Below are 25089 nucleotides of genomic sequence, written 5' to 3'. Positions count from 1 at the left end.
TATTTTGTCCTAGGTGCTCCTGTCCCTCTCCCAGGGACCAGAGCGATTTCTTCCTTAGGCAAATTTCCCACGAAGTTAAAGTGAGTTTCATGTCGAAGATGAATGAAGGGGAGCATAATGAGTCCGTTGAAAACAAGTTTGAAGGTTGGCAAAGCACGAACAAGCCTACAAGTGAAAGTTCGCTCCTGTCCCTCTCCTAGGGACCAGAGCGAAATAGTCAAATATGCTCAAACTTTGAAGGCCACGTTCGTTTCAAATGTTCAAGAAGGAATAAAGAACATCATTTTATGCCTTGAAGACAATTTGATATCAATATGATGAAGGATTTGCACCATAAACTAAAGTTCGCTCCTGTCCTCTAGTCAAGGACCAGGGCGATATTCACTAGACTAGTCATTTCTTTCAAGAAACCACGTCGAGGCAAGATCGCACAAGGTCAAAAATGTCTTTGGAAAGATGATAAGCAAGGAACCAAACGTCAAAAAGTGACTAACTTGAGCAAAGAAGCAAAATCGCTCCTGTCCTTCAGTTAAGGACCAAGGCGATATTCATAAAATCAATCATTTTTCTTCCTAGATCACATCAAAGCGAGGTTACACAAGATCCGAAATGTCATTTGAAAGGTGATGAACAAGGAGTTAAGGTTAAAAGATGACAAATTTGAGCTAAAATTCAAAGTTCGCTCCTGTCCCTCACCAAGGGACCAGGGCGATATTCACTTGAATATCAAATTTGCCTTGTAAAGGACAAGTAAGTATGCGTGGAATGAAAGAATAAAGTTGTTACTTGCCTTGTGATATAAATTAGTGATTAAGGAGGCGAAGACCAAGGAGTAAATGCAAGTTCGCTCCTGTCCCTCACCAAGGGACCAGGGCGATAATGATCTTAAGAGGCATTCATCTACAACATCGAATCGTTCAAATTCAAGATTCCCAATGAAGATGCCAGTTTCAACGTAGAGGAAGTGGTTTTGAACGTAAAAGGCGAGAAATTCAAGAGCAAAATGCTAGATCGCTCCTGTCCCTCTCCCAGGGACCAGAGCGATATGGTTTGTTTCCTTTTCATCTCTCACGTGTTTGGCGCCAATCATTTTCAAATTGCATTAAATGCTAAATTTCAATAAACCTTGATATTTTTAATTAAAATTGGCATTTAATAAGTGCGCACAAGACATTTAATTAATCAATTTTGCCTTTAAAAATCGAAACTATTAAATATGAAGGCATTAAATTAATTAATTATTATTTTAAATAAATAAATTGGGGCGCTTGGGTTTTATTTTCCATATTTTAAAAAAGTCGGCCTTGATTTTTATTTAAAATTTGTTTTTATTTTGCCTTATTTCCAAAAGTCGGCCTTGAGGTAATTAAGGAGGTAAGCGCTTATATAAAGGGGGTGTGATATGGCATTTTAAAACATCATTCAATCATCCTTTGCATGCGATTTGGAGAAGACAATTACAAGGTGCGAAATTTCCATTCGAAGGGGAGTGCGAACTTGGTTTGTGTTCAAGTGGAGCGAATTTGCCATCAAGACGTTGAAGACCCCAAAAGTTGGCGAAGTTGACAAGGAAGGCGCCTTTGCTAGAGGAGGATCGCATTGATACTTCAAATTTCGTTTTTGCCTAGGCGAATTTCCTTATTTTGCTTTTTTAGAGTTAGCTCTCAAGTGAGGTATGGCGAAGTCTTCCCTTGTCTTGAATTTTGAATCTTGATCGTCATATCTTAAATTTTGAATTTTGAAATCTTGAAGTTCCAGTAGCTCAATCGAATTTAGGAAATGATAACTCAAAGACTTATCATGAAGTTTCCTAAATTCAATCTCTAATCTAATCTATGTTTATACATTGCAAAATCTATTACTTATTATGAAATGTTGTGTAGGTGTTACGATGGCGACCCCGAAGGCGGGAGCATCCACCAGTCGTCCAGCTCTCATGAAGGAAGATCAGAAGAACGAAGAATTGGAGACCAAGATCGTGTCGAAGTGGAGCAACATTGGAGATACCAACTTGGGAAACTTCAGTGTGAAGAAGTTTCGAGAGGTCCCTTACATTGGCAAGCCATCACCTGTCGCAAGGAGAATAATTGAAAGTGGCATTATCAAGGCGGCCGGTTTCCCTCCAGCAATCCAGTGCCATGAGTTGATGATCGAGTGTGCTCGCCATTATGATCCACAGTCCAGATCGATAGTGTCCAAGGAAGGAGACACTTTTGCTTATCTTTCAGAGGAAGCTATCAGTGAAGCTCTTCACTTGCCAGAACATAAAGATATGATTTATAAAAGCATAGAAGGAGCCAGGTCCATGTACGAAGATGATCCAGACACTTGCCTAAGCGTCATCAACAAGAATTGGTTACTCAAGAGTCGTCCTCGCCTGAGCAAGATTCCGAACACACCACATAGGATTGACTTCCAGGAGGAGTACAGAGATTTGATAACATTACTCAACCGAGTTACAGGGGCTCCTCAAGCCTTCTATTTTGAGAAGTGGATGTTCTACTTCATCCAAGTGATAGTTCAGGGAAAAGGAACAATCCATTGGGCTAGAATGATTAGCCATTGCTTGGACGTACAGTTAAGGAGATTGAAGGCTACCAAGTCTTTCCACATGAGTTCATACATCATATATGCCTTGATCAGGAGCTTTGAGTATGCAGGACTACCTCACAGAGGAGTGATTGGAAGAGGACCTGGCGAAGTCAGAGTTTGTGATTCCTATGTTCACTTGCATCATCCGCCAGGAAGTAACTACAAGTTAGTCAATGATATATTCACGATGAACATCACCAGGATATTGCAAGGCGGGATTCACAATCGGCTATCTCAGGATGCACAAGAGCTTGTAAAGAGGTACGGTGCTTGGTTCATCCAATTCCAGAAGTTTACATATATTAGAGTTCATGGATGTCCTTCACCCCCCTACATGTTGCCAAGATATCCGACAGACAGAATAGTGTTACTTGAGGTAACAAGACAGTTGGCAGCTTATGTGAAAGCATTCAGACACAGACATGAAAATGGAGTTCCTGTGCCTATCATATTAGGGAATTCAGTTGAGGTATGTCCTAATGCTCTAGCCATGGATGATGCAGAGAAGGAGTTAGCTTTATATTCATTTTCATTCTTTGCCTTGAGAGAGAGCTTTGATCCATATGGGTATATAGAGGAGACAGTCGGAAAAAAATATAAGCATGAGTTTCAGATTGAAGACTTTGTGATGAATCTCTTGGATGACCTTGAAGTGAAAAGAAAGATGCATTCTAGATTGCCTTTAGACTTCATCAGGAAATGCAAGATTTATAGAGTGGCCGACCAAGCTCAGGATAGTGGCAGACATCTCCAATCATCTTATGATCGAGAAAGCAAATCAGTGAGGCTAGATTGGAATGAACCCGAGGTTATAGATCTAGATGCTTTGATGGCTCCAGTCTTGTCTTGTACTCGCAGATGGGTTGATGTGCAGCATCAGAAGTTGAGAGAGCAAGGCATATCTATGACTTTCACTTTGGAAGAGAAACCAGTTGAAGGAGGAGCAAGTGTAAGTGAGGGTAATCCTAATCCCAGAAACACAAGTGAAGGCAACCTTTGAAGTGTAAGTGAGGGCAATCCCCATCCAAGAGGCTCGAAAAGGAAAGAGAGACCTGAGAAGAGAGAATCTTCCAAAAAGAAGCAAGAGGCCAACCGAGATCGTTCATCCGGCACATCTTCTCGACCTGAGAAGAGGACACTTGAGATAGAGGAGTCTATGGAATCAATGGTACAGAACGATAAAGAAGGACAGGCACCTCGAAGGTCACCAAGTGGGTCTCTCCAAGCTAATGAGCTATATGAAGATAAGGAAGATAATGAAGTAACGTCTCCTCTCAGAGAAGAAGAAACATTGCCCAATGAGATACAGGTTAGAGAAACAAGATCGGCCATCCCAGATTGGTTAAAGGAAAGACTTACAAGGGTGATTGTGATCGAAGACGAGGACAGTGTGATTGATTTAGAGAGCCTTGTTGGAAATTCTCAAAAGATGACAGAAAAGAGGAAGGCTACTAGGATGTCCAAGATGATCAGAGATGAGACAGGATCCAGGAAATTGCAGATAGCTACACCGGTAGTGGACAAGTATGAAGGTGAGATCCTCGCAGAGGAATATGATGTAGAGACATTTGAGCTTGGTCCACCCACAGCCGAACAGACGTTGGATGATGCCACTGATTCATTTGAGGCACTTAAGGACAAGCTTAGGGAGGAAATGGAAAAGAATAGGAAGCTTGAGCGAGAGGTCAGTGCTTGGAGAGGCTACTTTAGCCATCTCAATCAGCCTTTGAGACGTCAGGATCCAGCAGTATCTCCTACACAGGCACTTCCCCTTGAATTAGTTGGCGAGGCAGAGAGAGTCAGGAGTTTGGTTCAGCTTATGAGCTCGTGGATTGACAAATCCCATACAGTTGCTATTGAATTTGCAACAAGGATGATGCAGACCATTCATCGAGCTATTCAAGTTCTTGAGGTCATCCACAACTTGATGATAACTATAGCTGCTTTTGCTCATACTAAGGATGTTATCATTCCTGTCTTGCAAGTCATCAGACAAACATCAAGGAAGGTCCTAGTGCAAGAAAAGATAATGGATGGAGGACCTCATAGTTTACTTCAGTGGTCAACTTTACTCCAGATGAAGGAAGTTCTCTTCGAGGACATCAGTACTAGATGCAATCATGTTGAGGAGGTTATCCACCCAATCCAGGACAGAGTGTTTGAGGTACTACGTACTATTCTTGGCAGGAGGATCGAAGTTGAGACAGATGTGGATTTGCAGGAATTGGAAGATAGAGTCAAGGTCATCTTTTGCAAAGAAGAGAATGTTATTACAGATGAGCAACAGGACCGGATGTTTGCTACCATGCTCCTGATTGAGAAGACCAAGGAACTTGAACCTGAATGGGACGTTGCTCTTCTCAAGGCTTTCGATCAGGTCATCCACTTGGAGGAACGAATGAAGAATCTTCCCGAGATTCCAATTGCTGAGATCGAAGGAATCGTGTCTAGATTCATTGCATATGCTAAAAAGGAGCATTGGAAAGGGAATAAGATTCTAGATGAGAGGTTGTTATAGATGATGTGGCACCTTAATTGTCATTGGTCTATGTCTCCTAGATTTTCGTGCCAAATTTAATATTTGGCTATGCATTTAATATTGTTCAGTAAAAAGGGGGCTATTTGTAATAAACCCTAATTAGGGTTTAGGTGTCATAATCTTGGCCATTGATCTTCTTTTTGATCTGGACTGTTCATTGTAATTGAGGATGCTATAAATAAGATGCTATATATACCCTCATTTCTTTTCATTTTGTAACTAGAAACTAGAGATTAGATATCAGCATTAGTGATTAGAGATTAGCAATTTGATAGAAGCAAGTATTTTGTAGCAAGATTGAGCTTTCAAGAAGGAATTTCAAACAATTGTTGTTCATGATGGCTTTGAGATCAATAAAATATTGAAGTTATGGTGTTTTATTGCAATTCTTGTGGTTATCTTCATGGTTGTTCATTTCTTGAATCATTCTCAATCAAAGTAGTGTTTTAATTTGAAGGACAAAGTGTTGGACTTGATCGTCGGTGAGATTCACTTTCCAAACCACTAGCTTCTTGCTGATTGTAGGAACGCCTTGCGTGGTCAACTGGATCAACTTGAATCACTTAAACTTTCAATCATTGTTGTATCTTGGATATGTGCCTTCGTGGTAGTGTCTATGATCCTTGATGAATTGAAAAATCATTTGTTACCTTAGAAGATCGTATCAATTTCAATTGAGTTGTTACTTTATGGCAATATTGAAGTTGGTAGAATCTTGCCAAGTCTCGTCCACATTGAGTCATTCTTAGGATTAGATTATACTTTATCTCTTGCAAGCCCCACTCTTTTGACCTTTTTTGAGAGCTTGTTAGTATTAGGAAACCCTGTTCCTGCAGTCCGGATTTGGCGTAAGACCCCTTGATGAAACAACAATCACAACGACCACTGGTGCTTATCCACATGTAGAGACCCTACTTAAAAGAACATTGAAGTCACCCTAACTGATCCTTCTTGCGATATCTTCAGCAGTTAGAGATTTTATTCAAGAGAGGATAAGGTACCCTTGGGTATTTTATTCTGTGTATGATTGTGTACAAAATACACGTCAACAGTCCCCCATATTTGCCCTCACAAAACAAAAGAGCCATTTAAAGGAGGAATGTGAAACCATCAATGAGAATAGTGGAGCGAACTTGATGCTCAAAAGAGATGAGAGACAAGAGAGAATTTAATTGAAGGCATTAAAAAATCTTCTTGGATAGTCTCTTCAGTACATATGCATGTTAACAAAGATTGACATGACCTCAATATAGAATAGAAAAGACAGTGGGTACTCACATTTGGTAAAAAATCAAGGGGAAAGGGTTTCCCATTCTGGCTTATCTTCATATCTCGAAATTTGCACAATGGCGCCTGAAAATAAGCAAATTGTCAGCCATACTATAATTAGAAATAATGCAGTTTCTACAGTCTACAAGGAATAAAGTGGATAAATTTTAAAGAAAGCTAAGAACTTCTCTTCTAACTCATCTCTCTTCTTTCTAAGATGTATCATCTCAAAAGATTCAAGTCTTTGGGTTTCCAAAGGAAATCATGTTAGCACTGAATGTTTTCTGAAATTCTGATGTTAAATTTCTAATCCTACAATTAGTTTACAGCTTTTTATAATTATTTCTCCTAATCATTTGCCTTAAATACCCATTTAATTTTCCCCTTATAGATTTACAAAATTCTTGCATACACCCCTTTTAAGTACAGGTTGGCTCAAAAAATAGATGCTGAGAAATAAAGAAATAAATTATCTTTGTGTTTCCATATATAGACATACTGTGAAATAACAAACAATTATCTCCCAAATAATTCTTGCCAGTTAATAGGAAAATTATTCATTTCACAATAGAGGAAACAAGATTATTGTATGATAACATTACAAAGAGAGTATCTATTATTGATTTTTGTTTAGGTGAATACCATTAATTAGGTACAATTGACATAATGGGGTAAATCTTTTGAAATGTTTTACCAATAGGGAATGTGGTTTTTATGGAATGGTAAAAATTAAGCAATTTATGAAAAACAGCCCATAAAATTTTTCCTACTTTACACAAATTGCAAAAATAAAATATATGCAAAACCCACAGAAAAGGAAGGAATTGCTCGTACTATAGTTTTACTTGATAAAATCTAACACACTTCAAGTTGAAAATACAAGCTTGGTATGTTGAAGAGTCGATCACATTAAAATAAGGGTAGTTATTTCAACATAAACTATTGCATTGTGGTTAACACATTAATGAAGAGTGGTTTGAGCAACTCACAGTCATTATCACTGCATCAAAGGATTCTTCCTGTACTGGGTCCTTATAACCATTCCTCGCATAATTAATTGACCAACTGCTATGAGATGGATTTCCATGTAGATCGCATGACAGTGATAGTACTGAAGACTGTAGCTTCAGGGATTCCTCTTCTAGTTTTGTGGATAACGCATTGGTTAATGTCTGGAAAGTTGAAGGCATTTACAAAGCATTAGGCTAGAAAACAAAGTGATAACAATCAACTTCAAATACGATATCTTATACTATATGATTTGATATGATTCCATTATTTCTTTAAGAAACTTTTCTTTTGAAGATTAAAGATTGCTATTAAAATGAGAAATGAAAATTAGACTATTGGTATGGAACATGCTATACCATTATTCACATATCATTTTCTCCTCCTGAAAACAGACTTTAAAGAAACATTTATTTGCCTTTGGCTTTTGGTACAGGCACAGGCACAGGCTCATTCAATGATAACTAAGAATTCCATTGTTTGAACTGATCTCTGAATGAGTGCTCATGAATCAGACAAATAGATAAATGAATAGAGGTCTGTATTGTACGTATCAGTTGAAGATGATTAGAGTTAAAAATATAAATGCCTATATAGTTTCATTTATCTACAAGTAAAATCCTATTTATTAAAAAATATAGAAATAATTATGTTCTACTGGGATCAACTGCATAGATTGATTTAGTTTTGATGTTTTGGGTCTCTCTTTAACGGATCCATCATCAAGGGAAGGGTCAATGCAAGCGAGTGCATGAGAATAGAAAGTAGTGTAATGAAACAGATAGGTAAGAGGTCAGCTACTCAATTATATGGGTAAGAAATTCCAAGCTAAACTAAGGTGAGAGGCAACTAAAAATTGATTGATCTAAAATTTAAAATCCTTTAAGAAACAATGTAATTTTTATTTTAGTTAAAATTTACTAACCCATCATCCAAAGTAAAGGGGGTTTAGTGATAAAAGCTTAGTACCCGCCTAATTAAATACTACCCAATAAATCAGTTCTATAAGAGCAAGGGTCATTGTGGATTGATAGTGTTAATTACCAAATCCAAGAATAATTCTAAGAAACAGAAAAATAATACAATCATTTGACAAGTTATAGTTGCATGTATGAGGGGAATAAATAGGGGATGTCCACCTGCCAAGACCTTTTGTAGGCAGAAATTACCTATGTTCCACCAAATTTCCAGGACGGGGATTTGTGGGGATGAGGGGCTGCATTTTGGGAACGGTATATTTTGAGGCCATTTTTGGGGATGACAGGGGACGGCAAAGGGGATGGCTATATACATGCATACATACATACATACATTTAAAAATATAGGGAAATTTCAAATATTCATATGATAACATTGATAATGCATTCATCATATTGATACATAAATTATAGAATCCTTAAAAATTTCAAATTTTTAATCACTGCACCTGCGACCTTGACCTTTGTGCCAAAAATTTGGTAGGTGTCGCAACACTTAGTGGTCATTCTAAATATAGCAAAAGTTTAAACTTAGTTGGTGAACCTCTAAAGTCAGAGAAGTTGTAAACTATTTGGCAGCAACTAAATTTGGTGGGACATTTAAATCTAATGATAGTATTACCAAACTTGGCAGTGACATAGTGCTGACATCAGCAGGTATTTTTTTTCAAATTTTGGACCCCTTACCATTGCATTTTTGTCTTTTGCCCCTGATCTTTGGAACAAGATATCTTGGACATACAGAGGTTGTTTGCTGCTATATCTGATAAATTAAGTACAGGAAATAATAATACATATTTGCACATGCAATTATTATAGAGAAGAAGACTAGAGATGGTTGGCCAAGGATTACATTACCCGACTATATCGTATTACCTTCCTTGGTGGTACACAACATATTTAAAGGACCTGATGGTTGCCGAGAGGAACACAACCGTCAACCAACTGACACACTAACTACCCAAGATTGACAACCCAAAAAATACAAACAATCAATACATTGGCAGATAACAAATATTATCGAATATAACCATAGGCATTTTATGCCGACTACATCATCCCCCCCAAAAGAAAAAGTCGTCTTCCAGATGACAAGTAAACATCAACTAATATTCGAGAAGACTAATGATAGACAATGACTTGGACTGGACAACCCCAAGTAATATATCTTACGCAAATATCTGTCTTGGCCTTTAGATAAAATAGCCTACAATACCAAATGGTGTAATTTTGGAGACTACCCCTAGGCAAAGGGAAACGATATTGCTTGTGTTGGAAGGCGCAAGCACATACGATTAAGATTTGCAACCTTATGTCAACCGTGAGGACCCCACCCCATGCAGCTTCCCTTGACGCCTTTGATTATCTATTCGATAATCCTTGCTAGATGCTGAGAGAGCCTAATGCCAATACACCCGACCTCCTTGTATGCTCGATTCAACCTATGTTCTCGGCTTGGTCCTTGTGTAGGCTTGCCTTGTCACAGACAAAGGCAAAGTCTCAGCAATCTGTAATGTCCCCTTATTTTATTGCTTATGAAATAGGGACATTCGACTTGCAAAGATTGATTACAAGAGACTTCTTTCCTTCAAATCTCAAATATCACGATGAATTACAATGTATGCTACCACTTATAAGCTTATGTAATTGATAAGATATAGATAATGATAATGTTATTTCAAGAACAATGATATATATTAGATCACTTTGTAGGATAGTTGTTCTTATTATATGATTAATATCAATATCATTGCTATCTTTGATTGGGCAATAAGATATATGCTAGATGAACTAATCTTATATATCTGCAATTCACAATGATAGATTATCTCTACTATGTCTGATATGATTGAGCAATTATGCAAGATGATCTTGTTATACAATATGATGTAGCCTTCTAATTTAGCAATGGAGGATATGCTATAATGTCTTCTAACCGCTTATAGTGCTTTAATTGCTCTTTTTGATACAATCTCTAAATTTATGCAATATATATAATGATAATATTGCCTGGAGCGATATGTTGCTGTTTCAAAGATGGATGGATACATATATGTATATATATATTCTTGCGATAATGGTGTTGTCTCTGGTCTTACTTAGTATGTATGAAACTGATTAATGTGCCAAATGGCAGATGCTCCATAAAGCAGATCCAAGAACAATATACTAAATAGTACGTGAGCCTTAGGCATTACACGACATCTTCTCTCTTCGCTACGTAGCTCGATATTACTTATCTAACCAATATTCTTTAGTACAATGCTTCTGTTCATAGAGGTTACCGCTGCCCAGGGAATGTCATCCCACAAGGAACAGGCATGTAATAATCTTTTTACCCTCTTCTTTGGATGTATTGTACATCGAGAGAATCATTCTATATAATCACGGTTCATTCCACTTTGATAGTGACAGTAAATTAATAGTGCTATTTAGCTATTGATCCCAACATTATCTCCTATGCCTTAGTTGGCATATATTAGATATCTCCCATGTTCTTGACTAGCATCTATTGGTCTTTGTAATAGCTTATTCATTTAGTGTATCATTTATAAAGATAATACAAGGAGCTTTCTTAATAATAACAATACTGGATGGAGTCTTGCTTGGGGACATCACACAATTGCTCCCAGGTGTAGTAAGATGATTGGCAAACTGTCCCTTCAATTCAGATATTGATTCTGGTCCTTCTCACCAACACGCTTTGTCACCGCCACTGGACATCCAAAGAAGTTATACGATTAGTCAAGAGAATCAATAATCTGCAATGCTCGATCAAAGCAAAACAGGATTAGGGGCTACGTCCTAACCTATCAATGGCTTGGGGGATTGTCCAAAACCAATACGTGTACTAAGGCAAAATTCTAATTAACCAAGCATACTCGAATCACAAAAAACACACATAAATGAACCAAGGTCGGCTAGAGAACAAAAATTATTAAATAAAACAAACAGAAATAATAAGGGTGTTAAAAAACATTGCTGGGCCCCATAGCCCCTCCTAGATCGGGTTCATCACAATCCTCCCGCCTATAAATTGCTTGACCTCGAGCAATTTCAGATTAGGGTGTTCAAGGATGTCTACTCCTTCCCAAGTTCATCCTCAGGAGGCAAACCCTTCTATTTTACCAAGTATTCTAGGACTACCATATTCCTTAGCCTTTTCTCCCTTACATCCAATACTGTCTCAAGCTCCAAAATCAGTTTACCTTCATAATCCATTGTAGGCACAACTCGCTGTCCAAGGGCCTTTTCGAGGCATGAAACATGAAATGTGTTGTGGATTTTGCTATTGGGTGGTAATTGCAGCTCATAAGCAACCTGTCCCACCTTTCGAATCACTTGGTAGGGACCATAGAAACGTGGTTTTAGCTTCTTTGCTACATTTCCCTTAATGGATGACTGTCTATAAGCCTGCAACCTTAAGAACAACATGTCCCCTATCTCAAATATCCTTTCAGTTTGATGCCGGTCAGTGTATAATTTTTGCTGATTCTGAGCATGCTGCAAATTTTCTTTGAGGGCTACCATAATCTCCTTGCTTTGTTGAACTACATCTTTAGCGCTAGGAACTCTACTATCAAAAAAAATTAAATCCACAAAAGAAGTAGCATCATAACCATAAAGGGCCTTGAAGGGAGTCATACCAATTGACATATGATGAGTGGTGTTGTAACAAAATTCACTTGGATGCAACCACTTAAACCATGCTGTTTGCTGCCTTGTGACGTAGATCCTTAGGTACCCCGAAATCCACTTATTCACAATTTCAGTTTGTCCATCTGTTTGTGGATGGTAGCTAGTGCTGGGAGTCAACTCAGTTCCTCTCAAATGGAACAGCTCTTGCCAAAACATACTCAAAAATCTGCTGTCCCTATCACTCACAATTGTTTTTGGTAGTCCATGATGTCTGAAAAAACCTCCTTGGAAATATTTTTCACAACTTGTGGAGCTCTAAAATATGAGGATATTGCAAAGAAGTGTGTGTTGTGCGAATCGCACACCCATCCCCGTCTTGGACACGGACCCCCCAGTTTGTGCCTTTCTGTCTTTGTGGAAGAGGAAGGGGATATGAAGGGTCAAGTGCCGCTAAAACCAAATTCGGCCTCTAGGGCCATATTGCGAACTTAAAACTCCCCAATTCTCGCAAAATCGCCTAAATGTGAAGAAAGAGTTAAAGCCTGCAATGACGTTGAAATGCTGATTTTCGCCAAGGGATACAAAGGAGATAAAGAATGCAAAGTGCCAAGGTTGACAAACTCGCCCAAGTGCCAAAACTCGCACTTTTAAGTGAAAAGTTGGCAAAAATGCCTCAAAAGGCCAAATTCGGGCCTTTTAGCCAAAATGTTAAAAAGTGAAAGCTGGCAAAAGTGCCCAAAGGGCCGAATTTGGACCTTTAAGTGAAAATTTGAAAAGTGAAAAATTGGCAAAAATGCCCTAAATGGCCAAATTCGGGCCTTTTAGCCAAAATGTTAAAAAGTGAAAGTTGGCAAAAGTGCCCAAAGGGCCGAATTTGGACCTTTAAGTGAAAATCTGAAAAGTGAAAAGTTGGCAAAAATGCCTCAAATGGCCAAATTCAGACCTTTTAGCCAAAATGTTAAAAAGTGAAAGTTGGCAAAAGTACCCAAAGGGCCGAAGTTGGACCTTTAAATGAAAATCTGAAAAGTGAAAAGTTGGCGAAAATGCCCCAAATGGCCAAATTCGGACCTTTTAGCCAAAATGTTAAAAAGTGAAAGTTGGCAAAAGTGCCCAAAGGGCCGAATTTGGACCTTTAAGTGAAAATCTGAAAAGTGAAAAGTTGGCATAAATGCCCCAAATGGCCAAATTCGGACCTTTTAGCCAAAATGTTAAAAAGTAAAAGTTGGCAAAAGTGCCCAAAGGGCCGAATTTGGACCTTTAAGTGAAAATCTGAAAAGTGGAAAGTTGGCAAAAATGCCCCAAATGGCCAAATTCGGACCTTTTAGCCAAAATGTTAAAAAGTGAAATTTGGCAAAAGTGCCCAAAGGGCCGAATTTGGACCTTTAAGTGAAAATCTGAAAAAGTGAAAAGTTGGCAAAAATGCCCCAAATGGCCAAATTCGGACCTTTTAGCCAAAATGTTAAAAAGTGAAAGTTGGCAAAAGTGCCCAAAGGGCCGAATTTGGACCTTTAAGTGAAAATGTTAAAAAGTGAAAGTTGGCAAAAATGCCCCAAATGGCCAAAATTCGGACCTTTTAGCCAAAATGTGAAAAGTGAAAAGTTGGCAAAAGTGCCCAAAGGGCCGAATTTTGACCTTTAAGGGGTGAAAATGTCAAAGTTTTTAAAACTTTTCGAACGCCCCTCTTGCCCGAAATTGCTAGGAACAATTAAACTCGTGGAAGGAGTAAAAGCGTTAAAACTTGGGAAATTTTCAAATGACCCTCCAGGCGTTAAATTTTAATATTTGTTAAATTAAATTAATTAATTTTTCAAATTGATTTATTGAAATGAAATTGATCGTTCGCAGGTTGCAGGACGTCATTAGAGAACCAAGAGAAAGACCTGAAATGCAAATCGAAGAAGGATCGCAATCAAGGCTAGGCGCTGATGACTCGAAAAGGAAAAAGATGTGGGAACGCGCTGCAGGAGCGCGAGAGCAACCAAACATTGGGAACCGTGCCGCTGAACAAAGATGAAGTCCACCATTGGGACCAAAGACCAAAGAACACTCTAAATGCTGCAAGTTTATGCCTTCTCGAGAAAAAGCACACAGCTGGATTTTATTCGAGGAATTCAATTTCTAAAAAGCTGAAATTGTTTTATTATAAAACTGCTTGTAGGTCCCACTAAGATATTTTGAAAGGAAGGGGAAACAAGTCAGTTGTGGACAGTTATGTCCAACTACCGGATAGACTCAAATTGAAGCCAAATAGTGGCAGGTAGTTGAAATTGTGGTTGAATGGATGAGTGAGAATTTAATGGGCATGGGTTAAGGCTGCTAGTTTCCGGAAGGCAGATCAGGACCCTTGGATGCAGTCCATCTTGGCCTCTGATTCAAAATTGTAAAACTATAAAAGGCAGAGGCCTTTCTTTTGTAAAGGGTTAGATAGTTAGAGATTGTTGGATAGTTAGACTTTGTTGAGAGAGTTAGATTTTAGAGTTAGAATAGGTTAGATTTTAAGCAGTAGCATAGAGATGCTGCAGAAATTGTTGTAATAGGTAGCTGAAATCAATATATAAACATTGATTTGGTGTTTATTGTCTTGTTTTCATCCTGTTTGCATGGTTTCTCTTAGCATTTTAGATAGATTTTTCTGTTTTGGGTGTGTAGGTATTTGATAGATTCAAGCTCATACCATTGAGGATATACTGATTGTGTATCCTTTTGTATGGTTAACCTGAGCCTTCGATTGTGCTTAGTTCAATTGCAGATGTCCGTCTGAGCTGCACCAGAATTGGGTGCTTAGCCGTGCGTCTCTAGTCTGAAAATCTTCCAAGTCCCTTTGAAGATTGCACTGTTCCTGCAAGGTTGTGAGCTATTCTAGCCAAGCAGAAATTGGTTATGTTGAATCCGTCTACCCACATACCCGTGTTGTTAGTTTCAGATCTCCTAACCCTTTCCTTTTGCTCTTTATTACGTAATTCGAGAATCGTAGCAGACCAGCTTGTTGCAAATTGTAAGTCCCCTTGTGCTCCCAGCAAATCACATCGACCACTGAGTAATCCCGCAGTCAAGACCTGACAATCAAAACCTTGAGGTCGTCCCCTTTGATCAAACAAAAAACAGCATTAGGGATTTCCTTATCTCAAGAGGATAGGATACTCAGCGAGTTTATCCTATTCTGCGTTGGCCGGATGAAGTCGCAAGTTCAGCGATTTCAGACGCGTCAACAGTGTGCATACTTTGTGAATCTATCAACCACTACATATAAGCAATCCTTCAACTCAGTTCGTGTCAAATGGAACAGCTCTTGCCAAAACATACTCAAAAATCTGCTGTCCCTATCACTCACAATTGTTTTTGGTAGTCCATGATGTCTAAAAACCTCCTTGAAAAATAGGTCCGCAACTTGTGGAGCTCTAAAATCCGAGGATATTGCAAAGAAGTGTGCATACTTTGTGAGTCTATCAACCACTACATATAAGCAATCCTTACCTTGAACCTTAGACAACCAAGTAATGAAATCCATTGAGATACCTTCCCATTTTTGGTTTGGAATAAGAAGGGGTTGCTATAATCCTTCTAGAAATACATGCTCCTCTTTATTTTATTGGCATTCCTTGCACTCCCTGACATGCCGCATTACATTTTTTTTTTCCCTTCCAAGCAAAACGTTCCCTGACTTGTTTATATGTTTTGTAGATTCCAAGATGTCCAACCTGGGGGGTATCATGGCATGCTTTTAAAACCTTCTCCTTAAATCGTGATTCAGGTACAATATAAACTCTTCCTTTGTAAAGGATCAGCTCATTGATTGTGCTGTACCTGTCATCTTGTATCCTACCATCCAAGAGATCACTAGAAAATGAATTTTTGGCATATTCAGCTGTAATAATGATCTTCCAATCTGCAGATATATCTGAGACAACATATAGATGAGGTTTCCTAGATAAAGCATCAGCCACCATGTTGTTGTGTCCCTTCACAGATTTGATGTCAAAGACATAGGCTTGAATCTTGTTGACCCATTTCTGCTGTCTATCATTCAAATCTCTTTGGCTGAGAAAACATTTCAGACTATTATGGCCTGTTTTCACAACAAACTTATTACAAACCAAATATTATCTGAACTTGGCTAAAGCATGTATTATGGCTAACATTTCTTTGTCATAGATTTAAAGTTTACGCTCAGCTTCATTAAGCTTTCTACTCTCATAAGCAATGGGATGCTTATCTTGTAACAAAACAGCCCCTACTCCTTCACCCGAGGCATCACATTCTAAAACAAAAGGAAGAAAGAAATCGGGAATTGTCGAAACAGGGCATGAACTCATTACCTCCTTAAGTCTATCGAAAGCTTGTTGTGCGGGTGGTGTCCGAATGCTCCCTTCTTGGTTAGATTTGTCAAGTGGGCAGTAAGCTGAGAGAATCCTCTTACAAATCTTCTATAGTAGTTGCATAATCCTAAAAAACCTCTCAACTACGTGAGATTACTTGGCCTAGGCCACTCTTGGATAGCCTTGATCTTTTCTTCATCAACACTCACTCCTTGCTCGCTGATTTTGAAACCCAAATACAAGATCTCTTGGAGTCCAAACTCACATTTAGATACTTTGGCATAGAAGGATTGCTTCTCCAAGATACACAACACTTCATCCTAATGTTTCAAATGATCTTCTCATGTCTTGCTATAAATTAAAATGTCATCAAAGAAAACTAGAACAAATTTCCTTAGTTGTGAGATAAATACCTGATTCATACAACACTGGAAGGTGGCAGGAGCATTTGTTAACCCAAAAGGCATAACCAAGAATTCATAGTGTCCATAGTGACACCGAAAAGTTGTCTTGTGTACATCCTCCTCTCTTACTTTGATCTTGTGATACCTGGAGTGCAAGTCAATCTTACATAAGTATTTGGCTCCATGCAACTCGTCAATTAGTTCATCAATTCGTGGTATTGGGTAGCGATTCTTGATGGTCCTCTTGTTAAGAGCCGGTAATCAATGCACATCCTCATAGTTCCATCTTTCTTCTTGACTAGCACTACTTAAGATGCAAAAGGGTTGGAACTTGGCCTATATGTCCCATAATCAGCAATTCTTTAATTGCTTTTTCGATTTCTTCCTTGTAGACCTTAGGATGACAATAGGGGATGATCAAAACCAGTTTGGCTCCTTCTTCAAGCTTGATGATGTGCCGGAAACCTCTATTAGGAGGCAACCTAGGTGGAATATTTTTGAAAACATTGCTGTATTTATCCAAAATGGATTGGATCTTCACATTGGGAGTATCTTTTTTTTTCATCAGCATGGGTGATGAGGAATTCTGTTGTTCACGCCACTTGTTTCTTGTAGAAAATTCATTCCATTTCTTGTTGATACTTCCATTGATGCTTTATCTGGTAACCCTTGCAGTGCTACCTTTTTCCCATTGTGTTTGAAATAGATTTCTATCTTGTGTTGGCTGGTTTATACTTGTCAATTGCGTACAGCCATTGACATCCCAATACTACCTCTAGATCCATTTCAATCACGTAAAAGTCATCCCTTAATTTGTATTCCCCCATAGTTAACTCCAACTGAGGTACCTTACAGGTGCATGAGAGGATCGTTCCGCTAGCCACTTTAACATAAAACCCCTCAATGGGTGTTGTATTCAGGCCGAGTCTCTCAACTACTTCCCCATCGATATAATTATAAGTAGCTCCACTAAAATAAGGATGATCACCTTCTGCCCTTTAATGACTCCTTTTAGGCGGAACAGTATAACGTGGCTCTCCCGTGAGAGCAGCAAGGGTGCTTCCTACTAGTTCTTCATTGTTCACTACTTCATTGTCAGAATCAACCTCATCTTTTTCAAACTCTCCATCAGAGATCACTTCTATGTAATTTATTTGTCCCTTCCCTAAACACCGATGACCCAGTTGCCATGGCTCCTTGCAAGTGAAGAACAATTCTCTCCTCTTCAGTTCGTTTCTACTAATATCCATTTGCTTGGATTTTGCTAAAGGCATCCTTGGAGATATTGAACCTTTTTGAAAAGTTTTTTTGGATTATATAGACAGGGCTGCCCTCTTGCCGCTAAAGCTATCTGTTGTGACGTATTCACACATCGCCCCATTGCAAATGGGGACCCCCACTTTTTCTGCTTTCTAGGATAGTGGTAGAGTCTTTTGCTATTAGCCTTTTGTTTGAAGAAGTGCACTTTCTCAAGTGGCTAGGCAGTGACAGGGTTGTTTCTCCCTCCTTAAGTTGGAATGAGGTCAGATTACTCTCATGGCTTAGGAGATAAATGATTTGGATGATTGCTCCATTTGATCATCATCCAAGAAGATTTTGATCAAGAGGGATAGATTACTTTTGGTATTTTATTGTGTTAGAGGTGCATAAAAACACATCAACACTATCCTTGGCTACTAAATCCTCCAAGTTGAGGGCTGTTGTAATAGCCTCTTGGAATGTCATGGGGTTTAGTGCCTTAAGTAATCCTTGAGAGGTTATGCTATGTCTTCAACAAAAAGCACAATCAGCCTCCTATCTGTCACATCGGACACCATAACAACAAGTTTTTGGAATTCAGATACATAATCCTCCACATTACCTTCTTCCTTCAATTGGGCCAGATTCCTAAAATGCACTTTAAGGTCTATCCTATCAAATCTCTCAATTAACCGCTAACTGAATTCTTCCATGGAGGAGATTGAGTCATGTCCTTGAGTCACAAGTCCATGGTACCACCATTCATGGGCTATCCCTTCCAGATGCAAGGTAGAGAACTTCATGGTTTCTTCTTCTATCATGGGATTTAATGAATAGTAGGTATCCAATTTTCGCAACCATGATCTGGCTGTGGTGCTGCTTGTTCCATCAAAATTTGGCATGGTGATCTTCCCTAAGCGATGCTGAATATCTTTCCTATGTCCATTCTTTAATTTTAGACCACAATACTCAGTATAGGACATGTGGTCTCTGGCTGCCTCACTAAGAACATTGTCTTCAGCTAAGAGGCAGTCCATTTCTTCAATTTGATTTGGTTGGTCTTCTCCGCCTACTTCATTTGTCAAAAATTTAGCTTTAAATGTTTTGACCGAATTTTTCTCACCCTCATTGGCAGACTTCTCCCTATTGGAATTACTGCCTCCGTCATGAGCAGCTAATGTCCCCTTATTGGCAAAGCTTCCTTCCCCCTTGTCACTAGATTTTTCACCTTCAAGGTTTTGTTTAAGCCCTTTCAGCAATTGGGCCACCTCATGAAGTGTCTCAGACACACTGAGATGTAGCTGCTCAAATCTCCTAAAGAAGGCCTTTTCTTCATTGTCAGTGTCACCCATGTTAGAACCCTTCTTTTCTCTCAACAGATACCTTTGTTCCCTCTCGCTCATCAAACTAACACACAGGTGGTAGGACTAAGGCTCTGATACCACTGAAAGATGCCAGTTACTAAACAAAATGTAGGAACCCTTACTAACTTTGCCCTTAAATCATTGATTTCTACCCTTGGGAATTTTGTCAAACACTTGTCTTGCAAAGTCTGTACTTGCTGTTATGAGGTTTCTGTTTGTATTGTTTGGGTCTTGTACACTGCAATTAATGTTTCGAATGCCTCTAACCATGAAAGATTGACTAACAATGTCATAGAAATGATATGCCAATTGATTTTGATGCATATAAGTAACTAAAAATAACAACTACAGCTGCTTGACAAATCATCAAACACTTGGCATGCAAACTAGAAATTATGTGGCAGCAGCATAATGAAGTTTTTATTAGTTATTCTCACACCAAATAGTTACAAAGGTATAACATGTAATTTCCAAAACTTATGACAGCAAAATTAGAGAACCTGATATGTAAAATGCTTGCTGCAAATGATGGTCTCCACTCTTCAATGGACTGCCAATTAAACACGTTCTTGCTGTAGCTACGAATAATTTGCCAACTAAATGCCTGATTTCTTAGTACTGTAGCGTTTCACTATTCACGGATTACTGTAGCGCGAGTACTGTAGCGTCTACTGTAGCGCGGTTACTATAGCGTCTACTGTAGCGCGGGTACTTGTTGTGACGTTTTCACACATCGCCCCATTGCAAATGGGGACCCATGTTTTTTTTGCTCGTTTTGTTCGTTTTCGCTTTGCTTTTTTAGGGTTTTGTTAGTTTGTTAGTTGTTTGGATTTAGGGTCAAGCCTTAGGGTTTTAATTACCGTCTTTTCGGACCAAAATCCAGTCAGTTTTGGGAGCTTTTTGAATTTCCTTTTCTAGAATGCAAATTTTGAATGCAATGAATTTGCCAGAATGGTCTAATTTTCAATTGGAATGTTGATGCAGAGCTTAAATTTGTCTAAGTGTTGAAGATGAAATGTGAATTTTTGTCCAATTGAATATTTTTGACCAAATTTTGACTTTTTTGATATTTGATCCTGGGCATTGGAAATGATTTGTTTTTGCCTTGTGAAGTGATTAAATGTGTAAAATCATGTTATTTTGGCCTGTAGGAGCAAAATCGCTCCTGTCCCTCAGTGAAGGACGGGAGCTCGTTTTCAAATATTTTACTATTCCTGCAGGGTCAAGATGAATTACGAATTGGAAGTGATGGAGAAAGGCGAGATCTTTCCATTGAATATAAATTGAAGATTTTCATGAGCACAGAAATGCCTCCAGGGGAAAAATCGCTCCTGTCCCTCAGTAAAGGACCGGAGCTACAAATCCAGTTTTGCTTTGTCCTTGCAAGATTTTAACGTCTGGACGATGTGAAAAGGTCCAAAGAGGTGCATTTTATCAAATGAATATAACTTGAAGCGCTGTCGGGGAGATCAATAGGGTAGCAAGTCCGGCTTGAGTGAAGTCCTGACCCTGAAATTTGGCTAAGTCTGGAATGTCCTGATCCTAAAATTTGACTAAGTCTGGAAACTGAAAAAACCTCCAAAAACTAGATTTTGCAATATATCTCCTGGAGGTCTGAAACCACTCTCAAACATCCTGAAAGTATATATGGAATATAACTTAAATGTTATATTCCATAAAAATTATCCTGATAGAGAGTGCGAAAAGTCAAATTTCACTCATGTCCTTCACTGAGGATCCAGAGCGAATTTCGCTCCTGTCCCTCACCAAGGGACCAGAGCGATGATACTTATTTGAGCTATTCCTGACCGTGTTTGGACGAATTCAGACATCAAAGGCATGGTGAAGGACGAAATGAGCATGATAGAACATCCAGACTTGATCAAAAACAATGAAATGATGAAGTTTTGCCTAGAGGGTCAAATTCGCTCCTGTCCCTCACTGAAGGACCAGAGCGAAGTTCTTCATAAGGTACGTCCTGAACAAAGACCAAGCAAATTTTATGTTCGAAGGCAAGAAAGGAGGTCAATCGAACCCGTTGAAGACAAATTGAAGATTATCAAACGTCAACAAAGGACCAAAATGCTTAAGTTCGCTCCTGTCCCTCAGGAAGGGACCAGAGCGATTTTTGTTGTAGATGATTTTCTCACCAAATTTCAACCGATCTCAAGGCATGATTGAATGAAAGGAGGCATTGCGAATCCGTTGAATATAATTTTCGAAGGTGATGAAGTGAAATGAGGCCCATAAGAGCAAAATCGCTCCTGTCCCTCTCCAAGGGACCAGAGCGATGAGGTACGTCCCTTTCATTTTTATAATTTTGGCGCCAAATAAACATTTCAAATTTTCCTTAAATGCTGAGTTCGATAAAATTGAAAATCTAATTTAATTAGCATTTAATATGGCGTTTGACATTTATTAATTATTTTGCCTTTATTAAAAATCGAAATTTACAAATTAAAAAACGAAAGGCATTTAATTAATTAATTAATTAATAGAAAAAATCGAATTGAAGCGCTATACTTGGAGGTCGGCCTTGCTAAATCATTTAAAAATCATTTAAAAAATTGTTTTATATCCTCAAGTCGGCCTAAGGGATGAATGCAATGCAAGCGCTATATATGGAGGGTGAAAAACAATCATTTTCACATAATCATTTTTAACCCTCTACATGCGATCTTGAGGAGAAGTGAAGATAGTGCGAAGTATTTCATGTGTGGTGCGAATTCCATCCAAGGTGGCGCTAGTCTATCAAAGGGTGGTGCGATACTTGAAGATCTATTTGAGCGAATTTGCCAAGGCATTAGAGATCACGTCCAAGACTTGAAGGGTGGCGAAGTTGATATGAGGAACGTTCTTTTGAAGATCACATCAAGACCATCTTATTTCAAATTTTGCCTAGGCAAATTCCTTGTTTTGCATTCTAGAGTTAGCTCTCTACTAAGGTATGGCAAGATCTCTTGTTTTAATTTCGAATTTTGATCGTCATTGCCTTAAGCTTGAATTTTAAAATTTTGAATCCTTAGCTCAATCTTTTTTAGGAAATGATTAATAAAGGACTTATCATTAAGTTTCCTAAAAATTTGCTCTCTAATTTATGTTATGTATTGCAAAATCATGTTACTAATTTTGAAATGTTGTGTAGGCCTCAAATGGAGATCTCATCAAGGAAAATCAAGCCGAATCAAGGACGATCTTCGCCAGGACGGTCTTCGCCAGGACGATCAAGCCAGGACAAGGGCGACCTCTTTCAATCTAGCGTTCCAAGGCGAGGTACATCATCATCCTGCACATCAAGGATACAAGGAGTTAGAACAAGGGCTCGTTGAAGAAGCAAATAATTCCAGATGAATTAATTAAAGCAAGCTTCTCAACAACATCAAGTTGAATATTTACCAAAGCTACAAGTGTCAGATGAGGTGGCATCCCAGTCATCACTCCTCCAGTCAGTGTGGTCCACCTCAGCATGTCCAGATTCAATGTACTTAACTCATGGAAGGTGGCACAAACTCCGATGTACCTACCCCGGCTATCCATTGGTCGATTTTTCTAGAAGGGACATGTGTCCAAGCAATACAATTTTGTCATTGGTCAAGCATTAAATGTTATGTAATGGTTGTAACAAACCCTAATTAGGGTTTTCATTGTAAAATCTTGGCCATTGATCTTGAATTGATCTAAGCCATCAGATTGTATTGTGGGCACTATATAAGCCCAAACATTTCATTTGTAAAAGAGAATTAGAGTTAGAGAGATTAGAGGATTAGAGATAGTATAGAATAATTGAAAGTAGTTAGAGAGTAGAATAGGAGGACAAGGCAAGAAATTGTTGCCATTGATTGTAAACAAACTCCATTTTCATTGAAGTAATGGTGAAATATGTCGTTTTCTTGCAATTTGCATGGTTTCTTGTTGAAGTCTTCAATCTTAGATGGTAGATGATTAGATGAATGGAGGAAATGTGATTAATTGATGATGGAATTCGTATATCCATACTACTAGCAGTTTGTTGATTGCAGACTTGCCTTGTGTAGTCAACTGGAATCGTTCAGCTCAAGCTCAATTTCAATTTGTCGCTTCTTCATTGATATGCATCAACTTGGATGGTATCTATGCCTGCGGTGATGATTTGAACATCATAAAGCTTCCTTAGAAGATCGCACTAGCCTTGTGTAGATGTTCCATTGATGTCAAAACAAGACCTAGTTAGAGTTTCATTAAAATCAAGTCATTGCTCCTACATTCTTAGTATTAGGATTAGATCCTCTCTTCGCCCTTATCCTTTTTCATTTTTTCAAATCTAAGTTAGTAAGAGCCTGTGTCCAGCAAAGCAGATCGGAAGTTCAATCATCACATGTAAGTCCCCTTGTGATTCCAGCAAATCACATCGTACCACGAAGAGCTTATCCACACGTAGAGACCCTACATTAAGGAACCTTGGAGTCATCCTAACTGATCCTTCATGCGAATCTTCAGCAGTTAGAGGCTTTATTCAAGAGAGGATAAGATGCCCTTAGGTATTTTATTCTGTGTATGATGGTGTACAAAATACACGTCAACAGTACTGTAGCAGCAATTGTATCTTGAAATGATTGCTTCAATTCTGTTTTTTAATGGCTGCCAAATGAAACTGTAGGTCTGCAATTGATATATATTCGAAAATCTGCATACCCTAGATGTCTTCCCTTCTTTTTAAAGCCCAAATAGAACTCCAGAATGAAGCTCTCCTGAAATGCCAAATTCAGTGGATATTTCACCACCTCAAATGGTTGCAACACTAAAGAATTGTTGCTCTCCAATGGCTGACTGAATCAGAAACCCTTGGCTTCTTCTCCCAAGTTCATAACAAACAAATATCAATTCTCTGGATGGATGATATAAAATGAGCTCTTAAGTCCCTTTTTATTCTTTCTTATGAGAGCTCGAACACTTTCTTGGTCAATGTGGGATTAAAGACATATTCACACATTATAATATTAAAGTGACTTTATTATTATAAAGTTACTTTATAACTTTATAATAACATTAAAATATTTACATAAATCACTTAAGTCACTTTTAATTAAATTAATTAAATATAAAGTCACCTTTTTTTATTTTATTTTATTTAATGACTTAATAAGAAATTAATTTAATCAATTTCTCCTTATTTCTCCACTTAGCCTTCGGAGAATGTAAAGGCTAAGAACTCCACTGAGATGCTAAAAAGGTGGGGACATTACAGTCCGCCCTTCCTGAAATTGCTTGTCCTCAAGCAACTTCAACTCCGGATGCTGCAAAATCTCCTCATTCTCCCAAGTAGCATCCTCTACTGGCAAATCCTTCCACTTCACCAAATATTCCCGGATGGTACGTCTCCTCAAGTTCCTTTCTCTGAAATCAATGATAGCCTCTGGTATGAAAACAAGTTTTCCCTCATCATCCAAGGGTGGTAGTACTGTAGAAGGCACAATATGATGTCCTAGCGCCTTCTTGAGGCGTGACACGTTGTGTACCTTGCTCTTTGCCGGTAAATCTAACTCATAAGCCACCTCTCCCACTTTCCTGATAATCCTAAATGGACCATAGTATCGTGGCTTAAGTTTCTCGGCACCACTCTTCTTGAGAGTGGATTGACAGTAAGGCTGCAACATAAGATACACCATATCTCCAACCTCAAAAGTCCGCTCAGTCCTCTTCTGATCTGCATACTGCTTCTGCTGATTCTGTGCCTTAGTTATATTATCCTTGAGAGTCTTAACA

General features: G+C 38.5%; 1 protein-coding gene across 4 annotated transcripts in view; it reads right to left on the bottom strand.

The window, feature by feature from the left end:
- The window catches only part of LOC131036175 (protoporphyrinogen oxidase, mitochondrial), a 335812-nt gene that overhangs the window by 3910 nt on the left and 306813 nt on the right, over nt 1–25089 (bottom strand). For 3 of the 4 annotated variants that reach the window (XM_057967998.2, XM_057968001.2, XM_057968000.2), the window contains 2 exons: nt 7390–7572; nt 6410–6484 (listed from right to left, as the gene is read on the bottom strand). In XM_057967998.2, coding sequence (XP_057823981.1) covers nt 6410–6484; nt 7390–7572 — 258 coding nt within the window. The remainder of the gene's footprint in view (nt 1–6409; nt 6485–7389; nt 7573–25089) is intronic. The other variant, XM_057967999.2, reaches the window with a different exon arrangement.

The sequence above is a fragment of the Cryptomeria japonica genome, chromosome 4 (assembly GCF_030272615.1).
Source record: "Cryptomeria japonica chromosome 4, Sugi_1.0, whole genome shotgun sequence".
In the NCBI taxonomy this organism is placed as follows: Eukaryota; Viridiplantae; Streptophyta; class Pinopsida; order Cupressales; family Cupressaceae; genus Cryptomeria; species Cryptomeria japonica.
This window is presented reverse-complemented; position numbering and strand designations above follow the sequence as displayed.